The sequence below is a fragment of the Pan paniscus genome, chromosome 1 (assembly GCF_029289425.2).
Source record: "Pan paniscus chromosome 1, NHGRI_mPanPan1-v2.0_pri, whole genome shotgun sequence".
Lineage (NCBI taxonomy): Eukaryota > Metazoa > Chordata > Mammalia > Primates > Hominidae > Pan > Pan paniscus.
The window spans coordinates 41,642,169-41,662,131 of record NC_073249.2 but is presented as its reverse complement, the minus strand read 5'-3'; the positions used below and the strand labels follow the sequence as shown (position 1 = coordinate 41,662,131).

Genomic DNA, 19,963 nt, shown 5'->3' with positions numbered 1-19,963 from the left:
TTTAAAAAAAAAAACTCCCCAAATCTCTGAATATAATCAAATGAGAAATGTTCAGTAATCAACTGAGCATGTTAAACAGTTGAGAAATGAATTTATGAAAATTTCAATTATCCTCATCTTTTTGGAAATACTCTTTTATATCAAAGTACACTTGAAGTTGTGTACACTAACTACTGATCACCTTTTACTAGGTATAAAGTCCTTAAAAATTTTGTTTCAACTTTCCCTTTTAAGATTGGAATTTTGACCACAGTGTTCCATGGGAACAAAGTGAATCATCTGTGGCAAAATATGCTAGTCAAGAAGTGAGTTAGAATCTGTGCCAAGCGTTAAGACCTTGTGCACCCAGGTTCTGGGGCAGAGTGAAGAGGCAGGCTCCAAAGACATAGCTGTGTGTTGGACATGAGAGTGTTTGGAGGAATACAGGTAACAGGTGATGCTGGGAAGTCTTGTGAAATGGAAGGAGAACGAAGATGAGGAATCTGGTGGCAGTAATAACCGGGGAACAGATGAGCTGGAGGGCCTCATCAGGAGGGGTGTCCCTTGGTGGAAGGACACCATTCCTGGCCTTAAAAGGAGAGGCTCCAGCACGGCTGGGGAAGCACGTGGATACCTTGTAATAAATCCAGTATCGTAGCTCATTCTTGATTGTAATTAAAAGAGGAGGACATGCTTTCTGAAGCTGACTCCCTCCAAGATGACCAGTTCCTATTTCTGTCCCCTGCTACAACTGTGGTTTAGAACAAGAGACTCAAAAAAATTTCTTCTGTTATGAGTGACCTGTACGTTTTCTAGAATGGAATGAGGCTCTTTATTTAGTAGCTCAACTCTGAGAACACTTTTTCTTTGGACAAAATTAAAAAAGGAAAAGGTCAAGTTAATCATTAATCTCTCTCTTATCTACTGATGTCTCCATTTACGCCATATTTTCTATGTCCTACATAGCAGTCATCACAGAGGGCAATAAACACTTCTAATGACCTTGTAATTTATATGGAATGCTAGCATCATGATTATCAGCCTGTAAATTCTGGGTAATTCAATTGTGGACCATGCTGTTAATTAAATGAAAACATCCTGTTATTTTAGGGACCTTCCTTGACAAAGTACTATACAGCTGAAGAACATCTCGAATACAATTTTGGTTGGAAAGGAGCCAATTGATTTCAACAGAATCAGATCTGAGCTTCATAAAGTCTTTGAAGTGACTTCACAGAGACGCAGACATGTGCACTTGAAGATGCTGCCCCTTCCCCGGTACCTAGCGAAGCTCCTCCCTCTTTGTGTGCGTCACTGTGAAACCCCCACCCTTCTGCCTTGTGCTAAACGTACACTGTATCTAGTCAGGGGAAAAGACTGCATTTAGGAGATAGAAAATAGTTTGGATTACTTAAAGGAATAAGGTGTTGCCTGGAATTTCTGGTTTGTAAGGTGGTTATTGTTCTTTTTTAAAATATTTGTAATATGGAATGGGCTCAGTAAGGAGAGCTTGGAAAATGCAGAAAGTTATGAAAAATAAGTCACTTATAATTATGCTACCTACTGATAACCACTCCTAATATTTTGATTCATTTTCTGCCTATCTTCTTTCACATATGTGTTTTTTTACATATGTACTTTTCCCCCTTAGTTTCCTTTTATTTTATAGAGCAGAACCCTAGTCTTTTAAACAGTTTAGAGTGAAATATATGCTATATCAGTTTTTACTTTCTCTAGGGAGAAAAATTAATTTACTAGAAAGGCATGAAATGATCATGGGAAGAGCGGTTAAGACTACTCAAGAGAAATATTTGGAAAATAAGCTTTCAATATTTTCTTTCTTTCTTTCTGTTTGAGACGGATTCTTGCTCTGTCGCCCAGGGTGGAGTGCAGTGGCATGATCTCGGCAACCTCCACCTCCCAGGTTCAGGTGATTCTCCTGCCTCAGCCTCCCGAGTAGCTGGAACTACAGGCACCCGCCACCATGCCCGGCTAACTTTTTGCATTTTTAGTAGAGATGGGGTTTCACCATATTAGCCAGTATGGTCTCAATCTCCTGACCTCATGATCCGCCCGCGTCAGCCTCCCAAAGTGCTGGGATTACAGGCGTGAGCCACCGTGCCTGGCCAGCTTTGGATATTTTCTAAGCTTTATTTCAAAAGCTCTCTGTGCTATGTTCTCTATAAAAAACGTAATGAAATTTGAAATGATTTTTATTATAAAAGTAAGTAGCTTTTTATGAATTCAGAATATACGAACTTTTAAAAGCACTTTTAAAATATTTATCAAAATAATAAACATGTTCTGACATTTTTAAAATAAGTGACCTTGTGTTCTTTAACCAGTCTACATCTTTAGAGATCAAAAATTTATGTTATTATGGGCTATGCGAACGACCTCTAAAAAACATCAGAATATTTCTGGCTATTTAATAAAAGCTTTATATATGACTACTGCTCATTTCTGTGTAATTCTGTTTAATAGTTGCTTTAAAGGTGAATTCGGCTACATTTACTTTGAGAACGATATAAAGAGATAGACATGAACTTGAATTTCAGTTTAAAATCATGCAAGATAGGAAAAAAAAAACCATAAGAAAAATCAACTGATAAACTGCAAGAAAAAAAACATGCAACTTATACCACAAAGTGTAATTGCTTTATTATTTAGAGAGTACTTAAAAATTCAAAGACCAAACTTCTCTCCACCCCACAAAAATAGATAAAGGACATACAGGTAGGTCACCAAGAAAGGAGGGCAAGTAGCCAGTGAATATATATAGAGATACTCGATAGGACTTTTGCTTAGCTGGATCTTTAGCAAATCTCTTTTATTTCTTGGGATTTTGAAGAAGTAACTTTTAAAAGAGGACTTAAAACTAAATGCTTGGGAATTGGCCTTTTTTAGAATTAAAATTTCCCAACACAAGAAAAAAAATCCTGGGTTCTTTATTTTCCAGAATGGAGTAGGTCACTGAGCAATATGATTAATAAATATGCAATGCCTGTGACTTCTGTTTTGTTTTGTTTTGGAGACAGGGTCTTGCCCTGGGGCTGGAGTGCAGTGGTGCAATCTAGGCTCACTGCAACCTCACCTGTGACTTTTCAATTGCAAGAAAGCCAAAAGGTTTGTTTTCGATTACATCATTTATAATGGGAAATACTGTATATACTATGAGTAAAATACTATATTGCCTAACTTGTATTATTAAACAATTCTGCTGACCTTTGACCTTACATTTACATCTGAAAAGTAGTGTGATAAGAGTTATTAAGAAATTATTTTAGGCAGATAGAGACGAAAAGGGGTCCTTGGAACGTTTTTGTTTCTTTTAAAGCAGCTCCAGAAATGTTTCTTGTCTAGCAGGAAGGCCCTGGCTCTTAGAGCTGGGCCAGCAACCTTTAATAAGCAAATGCCAGCCATTAGAAACTGGGTCCACCCAACATGGTGATTTCCACCGTTTTCCTCTTGCCTTAGCCCTGACGTGTGCCTGACAACATGGCTGCCCCCACATATCTCACCAAGTGTAGAACATCTTGGTGTCCTGCATTTGCATATTAAAAGGCTAGGGTGGGAAGGCCAGTTTTTCAGTCTATGTGAATGACATCCCTGGTCAAACCAATCCCCTGAGCCCTATGCAAATCAGACACCGCCTCCTCTAGCCTCTACATATATTTGGCTATTTTCCATCCCATGTGGGGGTGTCCTCTCTTGGCTTTGGAGCCCCCCTCCCTCTGTCTCTGTAAAGGGGAGCTTCTTCCTTCTTTCTTGCCTATTAAACTCTCTGCTCCTTAAAACCACCCCATGTGTGTCCGTGTCATTTTTCCCAATTCAATATGACACGAAGAACCAACAGGTTCCTCTGTTACTGGGGGTCCTTGCTTCCAGAGCTCCCAAGATGGTGGTGAGCCACTTCCAAAATGGCGGCAAGCTTCGTGTTCACTGACCTGGGGTTCTTGGCCTCATGGATTCCAATGAATGGAATCTTTGGCCATGCGGGGAGTGTTATAGCTCTATTAGAAGCCGTGGGTCCTGGAAGAGAACTGTGGAACCCAGTGACTAGTATTCAGCTCGGTTAGGATGAACCCAGGCACTTAGCCGTGCAGGAACAATGGCAAGCCTTTAGCCCGATTGGAAGTGGCAGTAGGTGCCTCGCTGGATCAGGAGCACAGCGGACACCCTGCCGGATCCGGAGGAATGGAAGTCAGCGGTGGGTCTGCGACGGCGGCAAACAGCAGTGGTGGACGGTGAGCGAAAGCTCAGCTCGAGCCGTAACAAACACAGACCAGAAGAGTGCAGCGGCAAGATTTAATAGAGTGAAATAGAGTGAAAACAGAGCTCCCACACAAAGGGAGGGGACCCAAAGGGGGTTGTCGTTGCCGGCTTGAATGCCTGGGTTTATATCTGATCACTGTCCCTCCCGCTGTGCTCTCAGGCAACAGATGATTGGCTATTTCTTTACCTCCTGTTGTTGCCTAATTAGCATTTTAGTGAGCTCTCCTTACTATCTGATTGGTCAAGCGTGAGCTAAGTTCCAAGCCCGTGTTTAAAGGTGAAAGTGGTCACCTTCCCAGCTAGGCTTAGGGATTCTTAGTTGGCCTAGGAAATCCAGCTAGTCCTGTCTCTCACCTCCACTCCTCAGAGCTGTATCATTTTGGTGCATGGGCCAGCAAAAGAAATTCATTCATCAGACTGGTGAGTATGGAGTGGATCTCAACTTTAAATCTGTCCTTTAATCTCAAGGCTCTCTTCCAGCTACCCTGTCGCCAAACTTTCTCTATCTGCGGTCTCTTACCCTCTCTGTGTGTGTCTAATGTGCAGGAATCTTTACAGTTCAGGGAAACAGTTCTGTTAGAAAAGATCACGAATCATGGCAGGCAGTAATTCAATAAATGTCTCTTACTCTCTACGGTTTCTCTGGCAAGCACATGGTATTCCTAAGCCACCTAGTGGAAATAAAAATCCTCTTTATGAGACACATTGCTGGTTCTCTGTGGTAACTTGCAGCTTCGCAACTTTTTCATTTTGCACTTTTCTACTGATACTTCTGTGGACGGGAAAGCTCTGCTTTTAACAGTTAGGAGTAAGATGTCTTTTGTAGCCAAATTTTAGTCTCGATATTGTCGCACTGGCAGAAAAACGAACATTCAGTTCCTTCGTTTCTTTAAGGCATGTATTCTGTCTCCTATTAAGATGGTACTTAATTAGTGAGGGAATTTTAAGTCCAGAAGTTAACCGGAACCATTTTTCTATGGGTAAATGCTTTAGCACGGGCTATAATAGCAGGATATAGAGTTCAATCTAGCACACCCCCTCCCTTACAGGGACCTTGCCCAATTACGTGATTTTTCTTGAAATCCATTTAGGAAGGAACACAGGCCACACAAGTCTAGAACGTCAAAGGGAAATAAAAGGTAGAGGACTAAGACTGCTTGGGGACGGCGTGCCTAAGGTCCAAAAGTTTAGTTCCTCTAGTGCCATGGCTTGGGGGGTCACGCCTGCAGTCATGGGTGGCACATTTAAACGAGTGCTGGGAATCCAGGACCCCGGAGGGAATATAGTTGGGGGGACACCCTCTACTGTTTTTCTCTCCATCCTGGATCACATACCGAAAGGAAGGAGACTAAAAGGACGCTTTTATTCTCACTTCTCTTTCTAGTTGGGTAACAAATCATCTTTTAATATGCACTCCCCTGGAGTGTATTTTAAAGCACTGGGACTCTTTCAACCCAGAAACTTTGAAGTAAAAGTGGCCTATTTTCTTTTGCACAAGGGCATGGCCTTTTTACTTCCCCAAAATTAAAGAAACAAGTTCCAGGGGAACCATCTGAGGAGCCCCCTTATTTGGGGGCCCTTCAAGTTCCCTTCTCATTGCAGGGCCTCAGACAAGTAAAAGGAGTCTTAGGCTGATTTTCTGACAACACTGATAGGTAGATAGAAGCTTTCCAAAATTTAACTCAGGTATTTGACCTCTCATGGAGGAATGTTATCCTCCTCCTAAGCCAAACTCTAACTACAGCTAAAACAGGAAGCTCTGCAAGCAGAAGAGAATTTTGGAGATGAGCAATATGTCTCCTGTAGTAGGCCAAAAGGGAAAAGAGAAAACAGGGAAGGCAAAGAAATAGGGGAAACACCATTGGCAACCCTAATTGGAACTCCTTTCTAAAGTGTTTTTACTTCTTTTGTGGTTTAAAATGGATTCTCTCTCTTTTATAATGTTCTTCCAACCTAGGAAAGGTTAATTTTCCAAACCTTAAAATGCTTGGCTTAGAGTTGAGCTAGGGAGAAGGGAACCCAGAAGCCTGATATGTTAGCAAAAGGGTAAAAATTTCTTACTAGTCAGGCTTTTGGCTTCTCTCTCCCTGTGCAAACCAGTAAACGGGATAATAAGGATCATAGTTTATATTCTCTGTAAATTTATAATTAATGAAAAAGGATTTGTGAGGTTGGTCTTAAGCTGTAGACAATCTGATGTGCTTTGCATGTCTTTCTGTATGGTTCTGTCAAAGAAAGGGTACCCTTAGGTTAGGATGCAGGCCCAGGACCCCATAAGCCTGCTGTTCAACCCAGCCCAACAAAACTGTCAGTAACAAACTTGGCTACAGGCCTCCATCTTGTTTCATGTCCTTAGGAGCATAACCTATAACTGCATGGCAATACATTGTTTTAGTTTCTGCCATTTTACAATGGTGGCTGTCTTCTTGTGCTAAGTCAGTTCCTGGGTGAGGGCCACAAAGTCAGATAAGCCAGTTTGTCAATCTGGATGGTGCCAGCTAATCCATCATGAGCAGGGTTTACAAAATATCTTAAGCACTCATCTTGAGAGGGTCAAAATCTTGTAGCCTCCAGCTGCATGACCCCTAAGCCACGGTTTCTAATCTTATGGCTAGTTTCTTGGTCTGGTCCCCCGGCAAGAGGGAAGTATATCTTAACAAGGGGCGGTTATCATCTTTGTTTTAAACTATACACTGTAAACCAGGCTCCTCACAAAGTTGGTTCAGTCTATGACCAGGGATGGGCAAGGACAGCTTGGGGGCTGGGAAAAAAAATGGAGTTGCTTGGGTTGGATCTCTTTCACTGTCTCAGTCACAATTTTGCAATGACAGTTTCAAAAGCTGCCTATCTCCCCTTAAATAATACCTTGTACACTTGTGGTTAAATCATAACCTACTTAAGCCTTGTCGGTTTAACCTGTGAGGTGACTTTTTGTAAGGTTAAAAAGCCAAAAATCTTAACTGCTTGGTGTGGCTAAAGTCAAGTAACGAGGAATTTAAAAGAATTTTCTTAAAGAGTGCTCAGCTTAATTAAAAGTGGATATTCAAGTTATAGGTATATTTAAAAGTTTTTCTGGAAAAAGGCTCTTTTCTTCTGTCAGCTGAATTATTTTTCTCCATTTTTTGTCTTACCACTCTTAATGCATGCATGAGAGGCCCTAAGATAACTTCCGGTAGCATGGGACTCCTTGGGAAAACTTCTGATAGCATGAGATTCCTTGGGAAAAACCAAAGGCGCCACTTTGCAAAACAAAACAAAAAAAACCCTGTTTTCCTCACGAGACCCCAGGAGTTAAAAGAGTTAAAAGTTTTGGGGTATCAAAAATTACTTCCCATTATGAGAGAGCTTTGGTGTGTAGGAACTAGGTAGGAAATATACTTTAAGGGATGGCTAATAGTAGTTATAAATCAGAGAAGCATGCTCTTGGCCACCTGAAAGATATGGAAACATCCCCACCCCACCCCACCCCCAACTAAGAGATGAGACTCCCATGGGGGATGGGCTAATTACAAAATAAGCCGATTGGCTTTGGGGTGCCTTGCAATAAAATACATGATAGAAGCACTACACTGTCTTCTCCCATAGTATCTATATGGTCTTTTCATAAATTGAGCATTGAAATAGAAGTATAGCAAGGAGGTCTTAAAACACTAATCTGCCCTTTAGTAAAAGAGTTATAAAAGGTTTGTAAAGCTTTTACCTCATGGTCAAATTGGTTAAGATTAGATGGAATAATCTATAAGGTTTCATTTAAACAGATTGGGGTTAACATTAACAAACTAATGCAAGGGTAAAATTTGTCTTTGAACAGGATTTCCATGTCATAGTAAAGGCTAATGAAATGTTTTTGCCTTTTGAGTCATCATTTTGGCAAAATAATTTATGGCAATCTGGAATTCTATTTCATAACATCAAGTGTTCAAAACCTCTAACATTTAACAGTCATCTCAAAATCAAACTTCAAGTTTCAAAATTTTCCTTCCTGAGGGCTGGCTTTTTGGATCGTTCAGAGGGCCCCTGAAACATTCAGAAAAGAGGTAAACAGGATTATTTGACAAGTTTAGTCACATGAGATTGCCAAAATGATGTCCAATCTTCTTTTAAGCATATTTTGATGAATAATATATGTTCCAAAATTATATAGGATTTCCAAAATTCTAATGTCTAAGTATATGCTATCAGTCATAATTAAGGGTAAAATTATTGGTAGCCATGGAGATAAATAAACTTCTTTTTCAGTCGTGTTTTTAACTGTAACTATCATGGAAATTTTGCCATTCACAGACAATTGTTGTCTTGCTTTATTCCTTCTCAAAAAACGGTTCATAACCAAGCTATATTAAGGACTTTAACAGGTGTTCTCAAATGCAGGTTTCTAATAGCTTTTAATAGCTTTGAACACTGTAACACTGGAATAGAGAAAGGACGTACGGGACTCATAAAAAACTGACATATTCGCAGATATCAAGCAAAACAAGAGTTAACTAAAGGGACTGTATTCAGAAAGTTAAAGCAAAATTTTTAACTTTTGCTTGGAATATTGCTGATCCTTGTTTTGTTTTTCAGAGTCAAGGAAACTTATTTTAAGCTATTTATGGCCTTTAATAATTGAGTAAGTTTTACTACTGTGAACAAAATTTGGAGCATGTTTATTTTTCTCTGCCTGGTTCCTCCGGAATTTGGAGACTATCTGTCTGTGAGTACTCTTAACTTATGGCAATACAGTTGTTTGCATCAGTGCAATAAGAATCCTTTTTGTTTGTTTTTTGTTTTTTGGCAACAGGACACAATTGGGAAAACTGGTTATTTTACCAAGGCTTTGACTGAAAGGATGTGTTCCCCTTTAAGGAATCAAGCTTGACATGCAGAGCCAATGAAAGGCCCTTGGGGAGAACTGGCCTCATACCTTGTCTACACACAGTCCCTGCACATGGTTCCTAACCTGTGGTCAGTAAAGAATGTCACTTTCTAACAGGTCTGGGAGCTCTGAGTTTATCTTGGGATCTCAAGAGGTGAGGATCACCCAACTCACAGGTATTTGTGGATACAAACCCATGGTGGACTTGGCTCTGAAAGTCTTATCTGGAAGTCCTTATGGAACAGAGTTTCATCAAAACCAATCCAAAAGGCCTATGTAGAAATAACCATTCTTGCTGCACTTTATGCAAATAATCAGGCCAAGTATAAGACTAAAGTTTATTCTACGAACAACACACACGGTCCTAACATAATTTGTTTTTACCAAAAATGAGGACTGGAGAGAGAAATTGTGCTCCAAAGCTTATCATACATTTGTCATTAAATCCTAGTTTCATTAATTGTTTTTAAGTTTTTTGCCTACATTTTAAACTAACCCTGCTTATTCCTGTAAATCAAGTGATCTCCTGCAGATTGGAAGAAACAAAAAAGGATGGGTAATGTAAAAATCTGGATCAATATGCCAGTTCTGGGCAATTATCCTGCAAATTCTGCCAGGTAATGAAAGTGAGTAGGGTGCCCATAAACTGGAGGTTTCCTTTTTTGGGGAAATAAAACCAATGAACTTCATAAATCCCAAAGGGAAATTGTGTATCTTAGAAAGTAAAATTTTAGATGGAAATTATCTACTACCCCACACTTGTGGGAATTGCTATACTCACTCTACTGTTTGTGATAGGGTTATACATGGTAGCACCTTCTAACTGAAATATTGGACAGAAAGTTTCCATTGCTGTATATGTTGCTTAATTATTATCCTTATAGGAGGGATAATAGTTACTGACAAAAAGGAAGCATCAAAGTTTTACTGAGTCTGCTAGGACTTTTTATTGGGATTAGTGATGCACTTTTAAATAAAACATGCTGCTTCTGGATTAACACCTCTACTAAAGTACAGGAAAATCTACAGTTACTTAAAGGTCAAATCAAAATCATTAACAAGCTCAGGAAAAATGCAGGCTTTAGCCCCGGGTGGCTACAGTCCCTCTTTAATGAATTCCAGTCTTCTTTATGGAATTGGTTAAACCCTTTATTAAGCCCTCTCTTGCTTATATGTCTTGTATTAATACTTGAACCCTGTATACTCAATACTGTAACTCAAATTGTTTGTTCTCCTCTAGAAGCAACCAAATTCCAAATGGGTGTTATAAACTGGATCACGCATGGACACGCCCTATTTCCAAGAACCCTTAGACAGACCGTAGGAAGAGCCCTAGCTGCTGTTCCCCATTCAACGTCCATTTTCAGCAGGAAGTAGCCAGAAAAAGTCGTCACCCAATAACCCCCTAACAGCAATTAGGTTGTCTCCATGGGGGGCTGGGGGGAATGTGATAGGAGTTATTAAGAAATTATTTTAGGCAGATAGAGAGGAAAAGCGGTCCTTGGAAAGTTTTCATTTCTTTTAAAGCAGCTCCAGAAAAGTTTCTTGTCAAGAAGGAAAGCCCAGGCTCTTAGAGCCAGGCAGGCAACCTTAGGTATGCAGATACCGGCCATTAGAAATTGGGTCCACCCAACATGATGATTCCCATGGTTGTCCTCTTGCCCTTGCGCTGACATGTGCCTGGCAACATGGCCCCACCTATCCCCACACGGGTAGAGCATCATGGTGCCCTGCATTTGCATATTAATAGACTAGGGTGGCAAGGCCAGTTTTTTCCCGGGCTATGTGAATGACATGCCTACTGAAACCAATCCGCTGAGCCCTATGCAAATCAGGCACCGCCTCCTCCAGCCTATGTATACCTGGCTGGTTTCTGCCCCACTTGAGGTCTCCACTCTCAGCTTTGGAGCCCCCCTCTCTGTCTCTGTACAGGGGAGCTTCTTCCTTCTTTCTTCTCCCTTCTTTTTTGCCTACTAAACTCTCCACTCCTTAAAACCACTCCACGTGTGCCCATCTCGTTTTTTTCCAATTCAATGCGAGATGAAGAACCTGGTGTTCCTTCACACATCGGAGCCCTATCAGCAGGGGCTGGACACCAATTGCTCTCTGAAGCTATTCCTAGTCCTAACATTCTTTGTTTTGTTTGCTGTTTTGGCACACTAAGTGTGTAAAGTTTATGAGGCTTAAATGAAATTTTCTGTCTCTACCATTACAATGAGAAAGGAGTAAAATATTTTTATTTTGCAAATCTACTTATGGAATATAGTTTCTAATATACTTACGTTTTAAAAGCCTTCAAAAGCCAAGAGGAAACAAAATACTATCCATTCCTTCTGAGAAATGCACTTCTTTCTGTACCTGATTGTTCTCCTAATCCCTGTGTTGATATGTAATGCCACAAAAATGCTCTTGATAGTAACAGGAAAGAGGATCAGACACAGCTAACCATAAAGGTCAGTTGGCTGGCAGGTGCTTAGTAGATGCAAATAGAGGCCCATTCATGCTACTACACCTGCTCCTGAAAAGCATAATGCAAATACAGTATACTAATTTAGGAGGCAAAGAACCATCTAACATCAAACTTTAAAAGAGTTGGCCACAGTTTAATGACATCCCTGCACACCAGCCTCCACCCACACTGCCCTTCATAAGCCCCTAAAAGGAGATTCCATAGTTCTAAACCTGGTCTACAAACACACACATTCTCATTCTCTCCTTTTCTTCTCTTTGGCAGTTTGGCAAAATCTTTAGGGGGAGTTGGAGGAAACATTAGTGTTTAATCTCCTAAATCCACTTCATTCAGAGCTTTGGCTTCAAGTTCTACCCCTGTTAAGGCCTCAGGAAGTTCACTGTCGACACCCTCCCTTTGAACTCAGTCACTAAAATGATCTCAAGGCTAAGGGATAGACCACAGCTCCACTTCACAAGTAAGCTTGCAACACCTGATTTAGGAAAGTTTGCTGTGCAGACAGTTGTAGCTCATCCCTTTTACAGACCGATCTTGATTTGTTTCCTAGGGTTAAAATTATTTAAATCAAAATCTCTCAGAACTTTGTGGGCATTTGGTAAATTCATGCTGGGGGAGAACTGGCAGAGACATGTTAAATGCACTTGACCACAAGAACCATTTATTTCATCCAATATTTACCAGTTATTCATTGTACACCTACTATAGATTTTGGCACTGTAGATATGAGAAAATGCTATCCCTGACTCACGAAACTTATCCAAAAAGTAGAGAACAAGGCTCAGCCATTCAAATGAAGCCTCTGTTGAATCAAATAAAAATAAGTTTTAAATATTTAATGTGAAAGTCTTCGAGTATGTTAAGAATGGCTTGATTAACTCAGGGATAGAAATTTTACTGATTGAAAGAAAATTTCAACAAAATACCAATCTTTGAATCTAATTTGACACCCGAAACTAGGCGATCAAACATTAGCACTATTTTTTCTTCTATAGTTTATAATAAAATTTCTCATGAGAAAAAAAGACATTTTTCTTCCAAGCCTGAAAATGGATGGAGAATTTTTAATATTTATTGTTGCTGAGAACAGTAAATAGACTATCCACTTTCACAAATGAAGGCTGGCTTTGAGCCACAGAACATATCTGTTATATCACTCTTTGACACCATATATTAACAGAAATAATAATTTTCCCACATTGAGTTTCCTATTTACCATCTCTTTAATTATACCCGCTTTAATTGCTGTCATGGAGTGTTGAATTTTATAATCCAAGATACTAAGATGTTTATCTGATATACCACCTCCACACTTAATGTCTTATAATCTCTGCCAAGAATTTAAAAATTTTTGTTGGTCGGACAGGAAGAGGAAATTCCATGGTTTGGTGAACCCAGAAATTCTTCAGTACATCTCGGTTATAAAACTGTGTTAAATACACTTAAACTCTATAATTCTATAAGACCCATTTTAGGTTTATACACTGAGCATCCAGTTCCTCACCATCCTCTCATAGGTTAACCCTGTGTAATACAAGTTCTGCTCCCATAATTCTATGAACAAAACAGCCCTTGATATATAGGCTTGATTTTTTAAATACATTTTCTTTACTTTATTCTAAATGTAACATAAGGTCAACATAGAAAACTGAAAAGCATAAGGAAAGTGAAATATCTGTAATCTTATCAACCATTGTTAATTTTGCTGTATTCCTAGTTTCTTTTTATACATATCAATATAGTACTTTTGTTTTAATAAAAGGACTGCCAAAAGGCACATGCCAATTTGGACTCTGCTTTTTCTACTTACAGTGATATCATAGTTTCTCATATTTGGTATTCTTTTGCAATATTTGCTGCATAGAATTCCATCACACAAAGGTAACTGCCAGAAATTCCTTATTACTTTTGCTAGACATTTAGGGTTTATATTTTTTCAAAAATTAATCACATCAGAGTTTTGATCACATCAGAGCTTTGATCACATCAGAGCTTTGATCACAGCTCTGATGATTTCTCTGGGAACTGAGAGCCTAACACAAGTCATGTCCACTTCAAGACTTTTAACATACTGAAAAGTTATGTTACAGAGTGCTGGTCCCCCTGCAACACGTTCACTCACATTGGCTGACGTTTTAATTCTTTGCCAATCTGAGGGGAAGAAATGTCAACTCTTTGTTTGCTCTTTTAATGTCAGTCATGTCCTTTTCCTTTTACCGGTCATTCCGGTTTACTCACAATCCTACAAATCAATCCTGCTCATTCTTAATTTTCCAGTATTGTTCCTCAGATTGTTTCACCAGAAAAGTTCTCCCTCTTATCCACTCTTCACCTAACAATTTCTACCCATCCGAATCCTCCTGCATTTATTGCTTCCAGGAATTTGGCACTTAGGATACCCTTGTCCTTACATTGTTCATGCATGTATATTTCGTCTTCAATAAAAAATTTAGTTGCTCAAGGGCAAGGGCCCCATAGAGTCTCAATATTCTAATGGCCTGGTGTTGCTTAATAAATTAGATTCGGAAGGGTCCCCTCCAGGGAGGGGAGCAAAGGGCAAATTACCTTAGGGGCTGGGAGTGCAGAAGCCAAACCTTTGAGATTGTGAAAACAAGACGGCCCCGAGACGATCCAGTAGCAGACATTCAAGCAAGAAAAAAACTCAAATATTGTTCCCAATAGTGCCTGACTAATGCCAAATACCAAGTAAGGGCCCAGGCAGTCCTGACAGCCTGCAGTGCCCCAGGATAAAACTAACCCTGAGGGGTGCTAGCCCACGGTGACCCCCTGTCTAGACTCTGGATCTCTATTTTTAGGTCGAAGTGCTTTATTCTTGATTCCCGAATTCCCGGAAACTATTACCAAAGCAGCTTAGTTTTCTTTCCACCCTGCCTGGGTCACAAATATGACGGCGAGCCAGTCCTTTCCCGCAGGAACGCCTCAGGCTTCCGGGATGGTAGCCCAAGGGTTTAGCAAGAAAAAAGGCGGCCTCGGGGAACCTGTTCTGTTAGGTTCCGCCAGGGCCTCCCCCTGTCCCCTCGAAGGCCAAGTGCTGCCCATGAGCGCCGAGGCTCCGCCTCGCGGCCCGCCGATTGGCCCCAGCCGCCCCGGTGACTCGACGCACTTCCGCCCCGGGCGCGGCTCGGGCCACGCCCACCTGTCCTGCAGCACTGGATGCTTTGTGAGTTGGGGATTGTTGCGTTCCATAGCTGGACCCAGAAGGGACTTCCCTGCTCGGGAAACTGGCTCTCAGTTTCTCTGCTTTCCTCCGGAAAAATAACGGCGTCTTCCGCGCCGCGCATGGAGTCTCCCGGCCGCCGCGAGTGTCCCTTTCCTTCCTGGCGCTTTCCTGGGTTGCTTCTGGCGGCCATGGTGTTGCTGCTGTCCTCCTTCTCCGGTAGGACCCCGGGGCGGGTTCGCGCGTCCGCGGCGAGACTAGAGCTCTCCTCAGTCGGGCAAGAGTCGCGGGGCGGGGCTCACAGCAGGCCGTGCCTGTTTGGGGACAGGGTTCTCTGAGGGGTGCAGTGCTCAGATCCCGGGGGTATGTGGCGGGGAATGCGGGGACCACGCAGAGCCCGAGGTGAAGCTTGTTTGGTGGCGTCTTGTGCGCGGCCGGCATTTACGCAGGATCTGGCTGCGTCCCTAAAAAAAGCGTGAATCATGTTTTCGGGATTGAGCCAGTCGGCCAGGGGAGCGCGGACTGGGCGCCCTAGGTGAGGGCTTGCTCTGGAGTGCACAAGTGCGTGGGAGTGTTGCTAGGGCCGGTGCTGTGTCCGTGGTGAGAGTTTGCCCTGTGTTCCCTTGGTGCCTTGGTGAGTGGGGTGTTCATTAGGGCTTGGACAGTACCCGCGGTAAGGGTTGCAGTGCGTCTGCTGTGCCCCATGTGCTGGGCTGGGCGAGCAGGGGCCTGGCCAGGTGTTGCTGGGAGCGTGCTGCGCGCAAGTGGCCTGTGTGCGGAGTTCACTGTGGGCAAGGCAGCTCACTGTTTGCTTTGAATGGAGTGAGCGCGGACTCTGGGGCTAGGGAGGGCATGTTGAGTGAGAGCAGGCTCTCAGTGCCTGGGGTTAGAGAGGTGGTAAGGGCGCGCCATGCTTTTTGTGCCTTCTGTGAACAGTCTCCGTGTTACCTGAGCTCCTATTAGTTTGTAAATGGCTGCTTTTTTGGGGGGTGGGTGGGCCATCGAGTCTTCTTCCTGTTCCCAACCAATATAGATAGTATCTGATTCCATTGCCTAATGGCTTTTTGACATTGTTTTCCTTCTTTTCATTAGTTTGAGTCATATTTGAGAGATGTGAAGCAACCTAAAAAACAATGGTAGCCAAACCTAGTGAGAAATTAGTATCCTAACAAAGGAAGGCAGATAATGTTAATCTTGTTTTCCCCTACAGCTCATAAGCTAAAGCTTAAGGCCTATCCCACTAAATTTATTTTGTGTTTCATTGAATGGAATCAATACTTTTAAAAATGCATGCTAGGCCAGGCACAGTGGCTCACGCCTGTGATCCCAGCACTTTGGGAGGCCCAGGCGGGGTGATTGCCTGTGCCCAGGAGTTCAAGATCAACCTGGGCAACATGGCAAAACCTTGTCTCTACAAAAAATACAAAAATTAGCTGGGCATGGTGGTGTATGCCCGTCGTCCCAGCTACTCTGGGGGCCGAGGTAGGAGATTCACTTGAGCCCAGGAGGTGAAGGCTGCAGTGAGCTGTGATCATGCCACTGCACTCCAGCCTGGATGACAGAGTGAGACCCTGTCAAAACAAAACAAACAAACAAGAAAAACCCGCTAAGAAATACATGCTTATTGTGCGACACGAACAGAATCAAAAAACAACTATTTTTAATATTTTGGTATATTTGTTTCTGACTTCATGTGCGCGTCGTGTGTATCTATGTCCAAATTATATTTAGGATCCAATAACATGTATAGTTTCTACGTTGCATTTTTTTCCTCAGGAGCATTCATTCAACGAATATGGGTCTTGTATGTCTGGTGCTATTACACTGGTAGGCAATAACAAACCATTCCTATTTTCTCGATCCTTTTTTCACTATTTGTTTACACACACGTTCATGCAGGAAGATAAGCAGGGACTTTGTTTTGCTCAATGATAAGTGCTCAGTGCTGGGAACACAGTAGATAACCAATAAATTATTTGCTAAAATGTATTGGGATTGGCAGACATTAAAATCCAAAACATAATAGTGACAAATAAATTATGAACCAAGGGAAGTGCTCTGGAGGCAAGCAGTATAATTTTCAGATATAAATCTGACAGCATTTAACAAATGATTGGAGAGAGGGAAGGCTTCTCTGCTCATCAAACAGACTTTGGGGCATCTGTGCTTGCTGTTCCCTCAGCCCAGGAACATTCTCCTCCTGACCTGCTGCAGAAACAGTCTCGCTCTTCTGCAAACTCAGCTGGAATGTTACACCCTCAGAGACCTTCTCTGATCACCCCACCTCGCGACCCCCCCATCTCAGGTTGAACACATACAACCCAGTTCAAGTCCCTCTTCACTTGTAATCACCCTTTTAAAATGACCTTTTCTGTTCTTTGTCTCACCCTGTCAGGATGCAGGGATCCTGTCTGTCTTGTCGCACTTGTGGTTCCAAAAGCCGGATTTGTTTACCTCTGTATCTGTTAAATACCAGAAAATTAAATATACTATTTGGCTGGGGCTTAGAGCCTAGGAAAAAGTTCCTCCTGCCTCCAAGAGGAAGGTTCTTTAAAGAGCTATGCTCAGGATGGTCTTTCTGCGGTACCTAAAAAGCTAGGGCAGCGGCAGCTGAGAGCCAGAAAGGATCTGTCTCCCCTATTTGTTGACTCTGCAGGGCTTCCAGTACTTCAGTCTTGCATCTCACTGATCATTAAAACGTTCATTTTGAAGGAGGGTAATGGGAGTAGGGAGCAGTGGTGATAAGAAGAAAACAAAAGGACTTTTTTTTTTTTCTTTTAAGATTAATGTTTAGAATAGGCTTAGTGCTAGAAGTTCAGCCTGGACAGCATAAGCAGACCTCACCTATACAAAACATGTAAAAAAAAAAAAATTAGCCAGGTGTGATGTTGCACGCCTGTGGTCCTAGCTACTTGGGAGACTGAAGGAGAAGGATCACTGGAGACCCTCCATGGTCAAGGCTGCAGTGAGCCCTGATCATACTCCAGCTTGGATAACAGAGCAAGAGACCCTGTCTCAAAACAAAACAAAACAAAACACACACACATACACACACAAACAAACAAAAAAAGAAACAAAATAGGAAGCTGAAGAAGATAATGAAAGCGATTTGAAGTAGAGGAACATAGAATTATGAAATGAATAGGGTGCAACATGGAAAATAACAAAACTAAGGATGAAGAGAAGGAAAAACAAGGTTAAGTTTGAGGTTCATAAGGGTAAATCAAGACAGGTATGAAACCTAGAGAAAGTAAAAATGAGAAGTCACAATGCTAGGCAGAGAGAATACATGAATTAAAATAAACATTCAATTTTTGGAGCAACTCACTCTCACAAGGAGAAGGTTTCGTAAGCAGACAGTGCTGTGCATGGGAGACCTGCCCTCTCAAAGGTAGTTGCCAAATGGTTCCAGATAGTTGAAGGAAACATGTATCAAATTTCAGGCCAGTCTCATTCCTCCAGAAGAGGAGCTGCTTTTTTGGACAAAACCCGCAGTCTCCTGTTGTGCGTGGTCTCTTCTGCCTGTTTTAGGTGTTTTCCTTATTTCCAATGAAAGAAGCCAAGATCAGTAAGCACTTACACAGTAGCGTCTCAGTTTCCTTACTGGGCATACTACAATGCAAAGAGAGCAGTCCATATCTGGTCACCTGCCAGGATACCAGAAGACTGGGAGATAGGCAGCACAAGAAATGGCCTAATCTTCTTTCTCCATTGTGCTGTAGAATGATTATTTTCAATATGAAATTGATTACAATATATTCTTCACATTGTTTTGTGTTTGACAGCAGTGGACTTTGAATACCAAATTTTTTTTGACTAGCTACTCTGAGTGACATATTGTGCTGGGTGTTGTGGCCACATGGATGAATGGAGTCGGCCTTGTTAACTATTAAACACAAAAGCATGTGATAGTTACCTGAGAGATCCATGCAGCGGAGAGTCCAGGGGAAGGTGACTGATCACTGCTTCCCAGGGGGAGGCAGAAAATGCTTCCTGAAGGAGATGATGGGTGGATTAAGGAAGACAAGAGTTGAGCAGGAGTTGTAGCTACCGGCCAGGGAGGAAGGGTATTCAGAGCAGAGGAAGCAAGGTGAGCAAAGTCACCAAGATGTGACACTACTGGACTGCCAAGCTATTCAGTGTGGCAGAGTAGGGCAAAGGAGGCAAGAAAGAAGGAAGAGGATTAAATCACAGGGTGAGTAATTCTGAAAAGCAACAGACTCATCAGGAATAAACACTCACCATCATAAATTCAGACTTTCACGTTATTACCTGTCCTTTTAGGGCAACTTGAGCCTTTTGTTTGACTTAGCACAACATGAATCCAAACTAGGGTTGTTTTGATTTTCCCAGGCACGGTAGCAGACAATTTCTTGAATACTTATTTGCAGATAGAGTTTGTCAGTGTCAGCATTTCTTGAGCACCCACAAGGTGAGTATAGTAGAAAAAGAAGAACATGGTTCTTGACCCCCAGGAATTTGCCTTTTAAGAGAAGACAGCCTGAAGTGACAAGCTGTTATAAGTTAGTGTTTTAAACTATGGAAGAACAATCTGAGCAGAGTACTCTATACTGTAGAAGACTTCTTAGAGGAGAAGTTACTTTTGAAATGAATTTAGAAAAATGTGGGGAAAGATGCATCCATATATATTTTAAGATCAAAGACATTAATGCTGTCTCTTCAGTTTATTGTCGAATGTTTATTCCCAAACAAACCAAAAGCTAATAGGATGTTACTTAAAACATGCAAGTCCCATTTCCTCCACTACTATGAGCACTCAGGTAAAAGCATGGAACAGTCATTTAAAATCTTGCCAAGGGCCTTTCTGTGTTTTCTGTACTACCTGCTGCCAGACCACAGTCCATGGCTGATGAAAGTGATATCAGTACTTCATCTTCATGTTCCTATTCTCTTATCCCTAGATGCCTGTGAGGAGCCACCAACATTTGAAGCTATGGAGCTCATTGGTAAACCAAAACCCTACTATGAGATTGGTGAACGAGTAGATTATAAGTGTAAAAAAGGATACTTCTATATACCACCTCTTGCCACCCATACTATTTGTGATCGGAATCATACATGGCTACCTGTCTCAGATGATGCCTGTTATAGTAAGTAAACAAACCTCTTTTTTTTTTTCTGCTTGCTCTAGAGATTTGCATACATTTTGGGGTACATATTCCACTATGGTGATGATGATTTTCTT

The 19,963-nt window shown here is 41.6% G+C and overlaps 2 protein-coding genes across 14 annotated transcripts in view; both read left to right on the top strand.

Moving 5' to 3' along the window:
* The window catches only part of CR1L (complement C3b/C4b receptor 1 like), a 93,965-nt gene extending 91,533 nt beyond the window's left edge, over window positions 1–2,432 (top strand). For all 3 annotated transcript variants that reach the window (XM_055108732.2, XM_055108711.2, XM_055108707.2), the window contains one exon: window positions 1,090–2,432. The gene's annotated coding sequence lies outside the window, so the exon portion shown is untranslated. The remainder of the gene's footprint in view (window positions 1–1,089) is intronic.
* A 12,264-nt stretch (window positions 2,433–14,696) lies between these two features.
* Window positions 14,697–19,963, top strand: part of CD46 (CD46 molecule) — a 43,493-nt gene continuing 38,226 nt past the window's right edge. For 10 of the 11 annotated variants that reach the window (XR_010110630.1, XR_010110625.1, XM_003831199.5 and 7 more), the window contains exons 1-2: window positions 14,702–14,976; window positions 19,680–19,868. Coding sequence is in view for 9 of the 11 variants with exons in the window: in XM_003831199.5 (XP_003831247.3) it covers window positions 14,754–14,976; window positions 19,680–19,868 (412 nt within the window). In the remaining 2 variants the exon portion in view is untranslated. Of the gene's footprint in view, window positions 14,977–19,679; window positions 19,869–19,963 lie in introns of all 11 variants that reach the window. The other variant, XM_034945739.3, reaches the window with a different exon arrangement.